The sequence below is a fragment of the Crassostrea angulata genome, chromosome 2, assembly GCF_025612915.1.
Source record: "Crassostrea angulata isolate pt1a10 chromosome 2, ASM2561291v2, whole genome shotgun sequence".
Taxonomy (NCBI): Eukaryota; Metazoa; Mollusca; class Bivalvia; order Ostreida; family Ostreidae; genus Magallana; species Magallana angulata.
This window is the reverse complement of record NC_069112.1, coordinates 33,312,497-33,324,107: the sequence shown is the minus strand read 5'-3', so window position 1 is coordinate 33,324,107 and position 11,611 is coordinate 33,312,497. Positions and strand designations below refer to the sequence as shown.

Here is an 11,611-nt window from a genome sequence, read left to right as displayed (position 1 = left end):
AGTGCACAATTGATGTAGTGAGATATCAACTTTTCAAATTGTTCAGGGGAATTTGAAATGAATTGCAATTGACATTTATCAAACCAAAATTGGATAATTCAAGTAATCATTACTGTAGGACTGAAATTATGTTCACATCATTATAGTTTTACAATGCAAAGGTCATCAAATTAATTCAATATTTAACAACGTTCATAAGCTAACTATGTAAAGTTCTAATGTGAAGGGTTGCACAATTTTATGAACGTCCAATGTATAAAAGAAAAGGTCGTTATACATGTGGTTTTTTTTAGTATGCCCTCTTTAGGGAATAAAGCCTTTTACATAGCAGGATTAAATATCAGAGAACAATATTTGTAAAATATGTGATAGTTTGTTTGTTTTCTAAACTTCTTCTGTAATTATACTTCTTTTTTTTAAAGGGCATGCAATAATATGATATATATGTAGATCCAATAACATATTTCATTTTCATTCATAAGGATGACGGCCCAATTCATTTCTAAAGTAGTTATTTTCATGACAATTTATATGATTTAGAGCTCTTAACGATATCCAAAAATCAGTAAAAAGATTATAAACTTAATTTTTAATGTTTTAGTAGAAATCGTATTAAACATTGCTTGTATTACTTCTCTTTTTTAATAAAACATAACGGAATGGGGGTTCTTGTGAGAAAAAGAACATATCTTTAAATAATTCTGCACTAGAATTTCTTCGAAATTAAAAAACGATACTAATATTATGATATTAAAATAATACTATTTTAAAAATGACCATATCATCGACGTAATAAGATTTTAGCTTTTAAAGATGATCAAATCACAAGAAAGATAATATTCCTGTTATGCATATTTTAGTTGTTATCAGTATTTTTTATTGTACTCAAATTCAAACTTGTCTGACGCTATTAGGGGAAAATCACTTCGTCAATATGAAGGAAACTTCTTTTTCAAAAGAGATCTGATATAACAAATGAGCGATATATTTGTGATAGTGGGTTGTCCCAAAAATAAACAAGTCCACTTCAGGGTCTTCATTTTTTCAGATGATAAAAGGATTAAAGGATTAAACCCTGTAGTATAATTAATAGATACCAGCATAAAAATGACCATTGTTTACAATAAGTGTCCGCATAAAAATATACAATCATATTCAAAGATATATTCATGAAATACATTACTACTCAGAGTTTACTAATCAAACTATTTGTAAAGATGGATAACTCTGATTATAATGCATCATACTTTCAGGGTCTAAAATAGTTACTGCATTGAAAAGAATTTACAAAAATATAGAAATATGCTCTATATCATTATCAATATCAATATTTGATTAAATAAAAACAAACTTTCAATATAGCTCCTTTGTAGATTACATTATTTTAAGATACATATAATAAACATAACAATATAACTTTGCAACGATCGCCTGTCTATGAAACAAGTTATGAACATCATTTTCAGGTCGATTTATGACTCAAAAACATCTACAAGAGTGTCTCAAACGTTTGTAAATGACAAATATTCTTAAGCACAGACAGTTTACTTTATTTTTAATTCGAGAATTTAAGCGAAATTTGATGCAATGATTTGTTCACTGGCTCAAACTCTGTAAGCTGATTCATGTCAATGGCAATAAACAACTTGAGGAAATATCATTTGTGTATGTCTAATAATGTTGAAAAGCGTATTTTAGCATGTTGAATTATACCAAGAAAGCCACAAATTGCATTATATAAAGTGCGCATTGATGACGAAAAACAGATATGTAATGCTTCATAATCTATTTTCGTTGAGTTTTAATGTTGTAACAATCACTAGCTTGAGTTCCCTAACTAAATATCTGCGCAAAGCAAATTAGGTCAGTCGTCTTTATTTGAATGCATTGACAACACAAAAGCATTGTTAATCGTTTTTCATTACATCTAAATGTTAGATTTATTTCGTAATAAGATTTTAGCTTTTAAAGATGATAAAATCACATAAAAAATAATATTCCTGTTGAGCATATTTTAGTTGTTATCAGTATTTTTATTGTACTCAAATTCAAACTTGTCTGACGCTATTAGGGGAAAATCACTTCGTATATATAATGGAAACTTCTTTTTCAAAAGAGATCTGATATATCAAATGAGCGATATATTTGTGATAGTGGGTTGTCCAAAAAATAAACAAGTCCACTCCAGGGTCTTCATTTTTTTCAGATGATAAAAGGATTAAAGGATTAAACCCTGTAGTATAATTAATAGATACCAGCATAAAAATGACCAATGTTTACAATAAGTGTCCGCATAAAAATATACAATCATATTCAAAGATATATTCATGAAATACATTACTACTCAGAGTTTACTAATCAAACTATTTGTAAAGAAGGATAACTCTGACTATAATGCATCATACTTTCAGGGTCTAAAAAAGTTACTGCCCTTGAACACAATTTAAAAATTTAGAAATTTACTCTATATCATTATGAATATCAATAGTTGATTAAATAAAAACAAACTTTCAATGTAGCTACTTTGTAGATTACATTATTTTAAGATACATATAATAAACATAAAAATATAACTTTGCAACGATCACCTGTTTATGAAACAAGTTTTCACAATCCTGTTTACTATGATAGTGGTAGTACTCTCTAACTACAAATACTAAATATGGTAACAATAGCTAACCTTTCACATTTAATAGAAATGAGATACTATAGCTTGGATATCAAAACTATGAATTACTGGTATACTTTATATTATACATTCTTTCATAAATAAGATATTGTAACCTCAAAAAGTAATGTTAGCCAAATGTAACAATTAACAGATATTACCATTATTATCTATCAAATTATTGATTATAGTTTAAGAATACCAAAAAAGAACACTTACTACAACTGACTGCTTTCAGAATGTTGGGCAAATAAACAAATATGCTAAATTGTATCTTTAAGAAAAGAAAATAGGTCCTTCTCAAATGAAGCCTAGCCTTAGTCTGTCACAAAGATTACTAAGTTACAGCGGCATTAGGGCTATTAAATATCAGAAGCCACTACAATAGGTAATTGAATAGTGATTACTTGATAGGTGCATTAAAGACAAGTTATAGGGATAGTAGTCTGTTACTAAATATGTACATGCAAGATAAGGAATGAAATGTAGAATGATGATGATGTTGATGATGAAATATGAATTATTTGCATCAAAGTACTTATTATTATTAAATGCACCCTATTACATATTTAAGAGAATTAAATTTAAAGTTTATAACTTAAGAAATCAAAGACGTAAATTTTGCAGGATAGCTACAGAGGTCGAAAAAATCATCTTAATTTAAAAAGCCATTCCATCACCTGGATCATTTATATTCCATAATTATAAAATGTTGAGACCAAGAAGGTTATCCACCAACATTCATGATAACAAAAAAATTATTTCTCTACTAGTGACTCAGAATTTTTGCTGAATCAATGGAGAGACTGAATAAGTTATAATAACTGCTGTTTCAAATAACCTCGAATGTTTTGAATGCAATTATTTACTTATTTATCTGTGTATCAATTAAAGGCTCCAAATCATATTGACACGCATACGATATGATTTTCGTCGGAATTAAAATACACTTCACACATGTACAAAATCTCATTACATCACATTTTATTTAATTCTAAACTAAATATGAGATTGATATAATTCTTGTATAGGAACGCGCAGTTCAAATATGTAATAAAATAAGGTGATTTTGAATTGTCTGATAATTTTTTTTATGTCATAGTTCACTCCTTGTGTATAAACAGAGTTAACTGTCCTTCATTTTAAGAAAAATGAACTAGGGGGTGCAAACATCTATCCTCTAAATTTGAAGAATAAAATCAATCCTCCAAAAAATGGTTGCCTAGACATGTTGAGTACTCAACCAACCCCCCCCCCCCCATTAAAAAACAATAAAGTAGAGATGATTTTAAAACAGTAAAAATGTTCGTAAAAGATTTGTCACTTTTCGGTCAATCTACATTTATCATTTCACATTATGAATTTTCTTACTGTCTTTTTTTTTGTAACAATGACTGCATAAGAAACATTGCCAGTTTACATAAATTATTGTAAACAGTTGCTTCTTGTCAACTCCTTTAATTACTAACGTTTACCGTTAGGCTTTCGAAATTTCAAGAGTTGCCAAATTCAACTCCATCAGCAATATAAAACGATTTATTTCATTTTCTTGAATAAATTATATAGATGCAAATGATTCGCACATGAAGCATGGTGATTGAGTTTGTTGTACATGTATGAATGTATGTGAATGCATATTTGGAAAAGATGCAAATAAAAACTTGATAAAAAAGCTGATTGTCCTGCAATTTTAATTGTTCTTTTAACCATTAAAATTTAAATCAGCGAAATATTTTTTAAGTTTTTTATATCAAGTTCTATATACATTGACACATTCAGAAATTGTAGTTTTTAAATCAGAGCAAATGAATTTCCGTCAGCTTTGCAAATCTATAAATGCCTAACTTCCTAATTTAACGATAGTCATGCAAAAACTAATAGTTTCTTCTGGTTTACATTTGTTCGAAAAAAAAGCGAGATTAAAAAATTCGCAAGACCACTTCTCGCAATTTTATGCGGATTTTAATTCCACTCATTTAATTAGGAATCTACAGTACTGTATGCTGCTGAGGTTTTTTTCTCCAAAAAATCTTATGACGATATCGTTTTCAAAATATCGCGATTTAATAGCAAAAATTGTCGTGAAGCAATGCAATTAAGACTGACACTGATTGAATGTCATTTGAATATTTATTGATGACATATATTACATAACGCCGTTGTTTTCCCTCACTCTACGAATCTTATTTATACTTAATTAAGGTGTTACAATCTAATTATTTTGAATTATAAGAAAACGAGATAGAATACTTCGTCATGGCCACGCAGAAATAGCTAAATCTTGTTCCAATTGGTTCAAATTATATTTTTTCCATTTATATATTTTGTTTGGAAAAGCAATCAATGCTAATAATAAATGGAATTGATATCATCATTGCATATATGATGTATATTTAATACAGAAAATAAATTATTTATTCTATTCGGTAAATCCGTTCACTATGTAAAATCAGAAAGTAAAGTGTGGTAAAGACAAACCATGTTCAAAACGTGACTTTAATTTGTCAAGCCAGTTAAAAGAGTTCAAGCAAATATGTGCCTTGCTTTGTCCTTCACCAAATATATATTTTAGTTTTGTGCGCTCTATAGATGATTTAAAACTTGCTTATTGATATATGTGTAGAAAAGATTTTTGACAATTTAATTTGTTAATATTTATATATACAGTTCATTACATTCTTAATTTTTCATGAAAAGTTTATTCCCTAAAATAGTGTTTGCTATAGATGGTACGTGAATAGAGTACAATACAATTATTTAAAGGGCACTGAGATAAATGATAAAACTAATAAAGGTACTAAACATAATTTTCCTTCGGCATCGGGCGACATAACACTCCAGGGCTTAATTTCCCGTCACCTCGGGACAACCTTTCTGGTATGAAGCCCTCGAAGCCATTTAATATATGTATAATATGGCGATATTGGCCAAACCAAAAGGTTTTAACATTTGACATATTTATTTCTTAATTTTGGTAGAAGGCTACATGAATACTAATATCATTCATTTAGTTTACATCCCACTACTGTGAAAGTAGAGAGGACACATTTAATGAATAAATATAATTCCAGTATGTGAACATATTTCCTACACCCAAAAGGCCTGAATTCCGGACCAAGGAATACGGAATCCGGAATTAACATACCAATTTATGTTTCACTATTTATGTTACACACAAAATTAGGCAAAATAAACTTAATAGTGATAGAATTGTAGATTAACGTATAATACACGGCATACGATTACGGATGAAACTGTACGCAGAAAGTCAAGTGGCTTGCATTAAAGAACTGCGAGTATCAGAAAAACGACTAGCAAGCTTGTTTTTATGTTGGATATATATTCGTTAAGATTTCATTTTGTGATACTAAAGAGTTCTTATACAAGTTTCATCATGAACCGTAAAGCGGTGCATAGTTTTATGTATACCAAGTCTTGGGGCTCCGATAAAACAAATTGATAACGTGCAGAAGTTCCAGCAACAACAGTTTAATGTAATACTGTTAAAAAAGCTGATACCAAAGTTCAGTAATCAAACAAAGTCAGACTGACATCAGACACTCCCCTACTGTGCGAGGTTCCAACACAGTTAGCCAAACAACTTATTTTTAACTAACGTGCGGGGTCTCAATCGTACTCATTGTGGTCTTCAAATATCCCCCGTCAGTTTTTCGAAAGACATTGCTAAACAACGAGATATCACCTAATGTGATGTCAGAAATTGTTTTATCAAATCTACATATAGTTGTTAAGATAAGTTCAAACATTTACGCGTACTATTGAGCAATTAATCAATTTAACGGATGTTAAGATAAGAAGTTACCGATTTATAGACTTAAGTCGGTAGGGTTAACATTTTTTCTCATAAAAGCGTCGTGATTGTTTTTAATACAAATATTCCGCACATTCATATAACTCATATTCTCAAAGTAGCTGGTACATTTTAAATCTAAAATCAAGTTAAGTTTACAAATACCTTTAATGCAACACAAGCTCATTTTTTTAGTCAGACAAGTCAATATCATCACTCTCTTGACATACCAATGCGTTTAATCCATAACTATATCTTTGTTAAATAATCTAAAATAATAACAAATTACAAAATTATTTTTTTTCTTGTCTACTTGTTGTTATGATTAGCATATTTGATTTATATAAACTCAACTTGTGTCAAGTATAATAATACATATAAAATAAATCAAATTATCTATTTTAAGTCGGTTTACATAAAAAAAAAATATTGGGAGTCCAATATCCCGCTAGTGAGGTAAAAGAACAGTTTTGTTAAATAAAGCAGTAATGGGTAAATAACCACTTAAATTGTATTTTATAAAATATAGGAAAGTAACGGTAGTATCTATGACTGGCAATCACAATTTGTTTGGTAAAGAAGTTATATTTGAGATTTTTACTAAAGACTTGTAGTATGTATCATCGGGTATGCATATTTTCAGATATAAAATCGCCATTATTTTTATAATGAACCTAATTTTAATGCATAAAGAATCAGAGGACGATTTCATTTTCTTACAAATTTTATTAGATATTTTATATGTCGATATGCTTTTTTTTTCAAAGTACTGATCCGGAAAATGATTTAATTCTTATCATTAGATATGTCGTTTCATCACTCATCTCAAAAGTCAGAAAACCGCTTACCTTCATTAAAAAGTACAATCGCCATTCAGGTTCAAAAAAGAGATATTTGTCATTCTTAAACAAATAAGGCCACCCATATCAAAATTGTCTAGCATTTAGTAATCTCAACATAGGTAGAGCCATACTGAAACTTTCGGGTTTTGATTAGAATATACGCTTACTTCTTAAAGGTTGAATGCACAGAACTATGAACGAATTTAAACACAACGTCTGCCTGTGAGTTGACCTTAATTTTGTAGATATTTTGTCATCAAATCAATTTTTTACTATTTTAACCTTATTTCTTTTTACATGGTGTAAAAAAAAATCCAGATTTTTATTCTTTAAGGATAGAGGGTTTTCAATTGTCTAATATATGCAACAAACATATGTAAATATGGCATATAGCAAATCAATTCATACTTTTTTTTATATTGCTGATGTAATTTAATGTGTTTGAGGCTTTTTTTTTCAATTCGATCAACGCTAATCAAATTATATATTAAAGATCATGTAAGCTTCTTGTTCTAAAACGCTGAAAAATAGTTTCAATAGCAATCATCAACCTTACTCACATTTTCTAGTTGGCAAAAAAGACGTCATTCATAAGTGTTTTATAAGTACAAAATATAATCGGTCGTCTAAGAGGATTCATGCAAAATTGAAGGTTATTTTAGATTGCACTAGATGATAGCCCGCGCAAGCCAAGGAATTAACACTTTACACATTGTAATGATATATTGCTAGCTTTCTCCAAACCCTTGGCTGCTTAAACACATAGTTCACAAAATTCCTAAATGTATTACGTCAACTTTTGCTTAAGATACATGCAACATATAAATAGAGAATTGTTTACTTTCTCTTTGTTTTTCCAAGTATTATCTCAAAGAATATTTTGACAGTATTTAGCAGACTAACACTTTCTTCATATCAACATAGGTTATCATCCAATCCCTTCTGCATTTTACTTGTGTATACTTTTTAATTGTGAGCTACTGTTTTAGATACAGGAAAGAAAGATGTATGGAGTGTACTTGATTCACGTGGCGATATGCATTTGTTTCATGGACGGTATTGATGGACAGCCTTTGTATGAAGACAAATGTCATGTCGATGAGATGTCCCGACCTTGTAACGAAGCTTACAGTAAGGCTTAAACCGTTAAACTTTTGTTTTGTGTTATACAAATTACCTTTTCTTTTAAACAAGTGCCATTTTTTTATAATTATTTTCGCCTATTAGAAAAAAAAAGTGCGAAGGATATGTTTTGCACATTTCATTTTTTTATTTTTATTTCTTTTAAACAGAACACCTCAAAGAGTTGTCAAATATAAATTGTTTTAGCTCTACGCCTGGTCTTGATAGTGTTTGTATCCGTTTTATTGTTGATAATTCAACTTTAAAAATCTCGATCCAAGGCTTTATAAACGTAGCTTGCTTGTTTTTAAGTAGAACTGGTCAAACATTCCTGTCTTCGTTGTATACTGAACGTTCATTTCAAACCTGCGTCATCAATTCCTCATGCCATTGTACTTATCCCTAGGCAAATTTGATATAAAGTATGAATCTATTATGCATGTATAAATTTATTTAAGACTGTCTGCTTATGAATGTTATTCATTTCATAAATTAAAAAAATGGCTTCCATCAGCGCAAGATCACTTGACTCGATGATTGTTTGGTGTTTCAGCATTGTGATGTTAACGAGTTAATTGATATATCCACCATTATAAGAAGTTCAAACAATATTTTTATTAGAGAAGAAGTAAGCATAGTGCATCTTTAAGTACATGTTTAGTGTGCCATTGATTGATCCATTTTATCTAAGGTTATGAATTCACGGGATAAACTTCCTTACAAAGAAACTCGGAGTGCTTTTTTTCTTTGTATTTTTATCAGCTGTGTGTCAATTCACTGTTGTTATTTTCTTGTATACTAGCATTGATTTAATTTCTATTATGTCCTTTTTTTTAAGGTCTGTTTTTAATTAACTTAAAATTCCTATTAACATGATAGGGTTGCTTTGAACTCACATAAGGCGGATCGTTTCATTCTTGATAAAACTTTTGAAGCTGATGTATTATAAACACTGCTTTGTTCCAAATATTGGAATGTATTTGGGACCAGGCAAAAGGTATTGCTATGATGGGACCGGTACAAACAGGCATGGAACAATGATTTTTTTTCATAAAGGAAAAGCATGGGACAAAAACTTTTGTTTAGCATTAAGTACCCATGGGACAGATACTTTCTTTAAAAATTGAGTTGCAGTTCTAAAGAACAAAAATATTATTTTAAACATATTCTATTTTTTAAAGGCAATCTTTTTTAAAAAAAATTAATTAATGGGGAGTTAGTCCCCTTGTTATCCGAAACTGTCACTTGTTACCTATAACTTACCTTTAACCGGGGTAGTCTCTAAGACTCGGGAGGCGGGGGATCCCCCCGCCTTTAATGCCTTAATTATCAGGCATTTATTGGATTTCAAACACAATCTAGTTATAAACAAGACCCCAGACCCCTTCTACTTTTTCACTTCCTACTTCAATTTTTATACAATACTGCTTTAACTCACACTTTTATTCTCTGAAACGATATCTTGTCTTAATATTTGAAAGCTTATGCAATTCTGAGAAAAAGTGTGCGTTATATTGCCAATTCCATTGAGGTTTAAGAAAATTATGGCCATTTAAGTGACCCCCCACCATTTGCCCTTCTCTCCATTTAGCATAAATTCATAGGGCTCTCTTTCAGTAAAACATATTTACTTAACCTTTTTAAAGTTTGAAACGGAAGATCTTGTAGTTTTCATACAGTTTCTTATTATTGTTATACCTGCACTTTCTAAAGAAAGTCCGGGTATATTGTTGTTACCCTGTTCCGTCCGTTCGTCCGTCCGTCTGTCACGTTTTACTTTCTCAAACTACTCTTACATCTTATAAACCAGCAAACTGAACTCTTGGAGTTTGATTTGGGGTATCATGTTGTTTTGTAAAAAGGTTTCAAAAATTCTCTGTTAGTCCTGGGGGTCAAATAATTGGTAAAAAATGACGTTTTTTCACAAAAAAAAACCTTCTTCCTCGAACTCCTCCTTTATTTTCAACAGTAGACAAATCATCTCTTGGAATATGTTTTAGGGTATCTTATTAATGCGCAATAAGGTTTCGGAATTTTCAATTTTGTCCTGGGGGTCATTTAATGGCTGAAAAATGACGGGTTTTTTTTGTTTTGTTTTTTTACAACAAAACTGGTTTCAAAAACGTCATTTTTTTTTGGCAGTAGCCAAATGATCTTCTAGAATATGATTTGGGGTGTCACATTGAAGTGTGATCAGGTTCCATAATTTTTTTTTTATTAAGGGGGTCAGTGGGCAACAAAATATGACGTTTTTTTTGCCAAAAAAGTATGGTTCCCAGAACTCCGGTTACAACTTTTTGAGTAGCTACGTCATCTCTTGGGATATAATTGGGGCTGTCCTATAGATGTGCAATTAAGTTTTAAATTTCATCCAGGGAGTCAAATTGTAGCAAAATATTGACGTTTATCTCTTCAAAAAACCCCATAGATCCAAGAGCTCCTCTTATGATTTTATGGATAGACACATCATATCTTGTAATATGATAGTGACTGTTTTATAGATGTGCAGCAAGGTTTTAAAAATTTAAATTTCATCCAGGGAGTCAAAAAGTAGCAAAAAATTGATGTTTATCACTTCAAAAAAACATAGATCTTAGAACTCCTTTTTATGATTTAATGGATAGACACATCATATCTTGGGATATGATAGAAACTGTTCCATAGATGTGCATTACGGTTTTAAATTTAACCCTGAGGCCCATTACCTACATACCCTTTGATGCCCTTTAAGGATCAAGAATATATATGGTTAAGGGGTGGGGATCTTAACCGTTTTCGAGATATTCATGCACTTCCTGTTAGAGGGGGGCATGAACACCTCCGGGGCCCATGCCCTACATACCATTCGATGCCCCTGGACACAAAGAACAAGAATATATATGGTTTAAGAGTGGGGATCTCAACTGTTTGGAAGATATTAAGGGACTTGTTGTTTGAGGGGGTCAGAACCACCCACAGGCCCAAATACCTACATAACATTTGATGCCCCTTGACATCAGAAACATGAATATATATGGTTTAGGGTTCATGATTATAACAGTTTCTGATATATGGTAATTTCAAATTCCTGGGGGATGGGGATGACCCCAGGGGTCTGATCTAATAAACCCTATATATATTGTCAGTGACAGTCAATATATGATTATGAAAACCCTATATTATTATCTT

General features: G+C 30.6%; 1 protein-coding gene across 1 annotated transcript in view; it reads left to right on the top strand.

Annotated features, from left to right (window-relative positions):
• The first annotated feature begins 8,277 nt into the window (after positions 1–8,277).
• LOC128172124 (neurocan core protein-like) overlaps positions 8,278–11,611 on the top strand; it is a 184,665-nt gene continuing 181,331 nt past the window's right edge. The window contains exon 1 of the mRNA XM_052837890.1: positions 8,278–8,452. Coding sequence (XP_052693850.1) covers positions 8,326–8,452 — 127 coding nt within the window. The 5' untranslated portion in view covers positions 8,278–8,325. The remainder of the gene's footprint in view (positions 8,453–11,611) is intronic.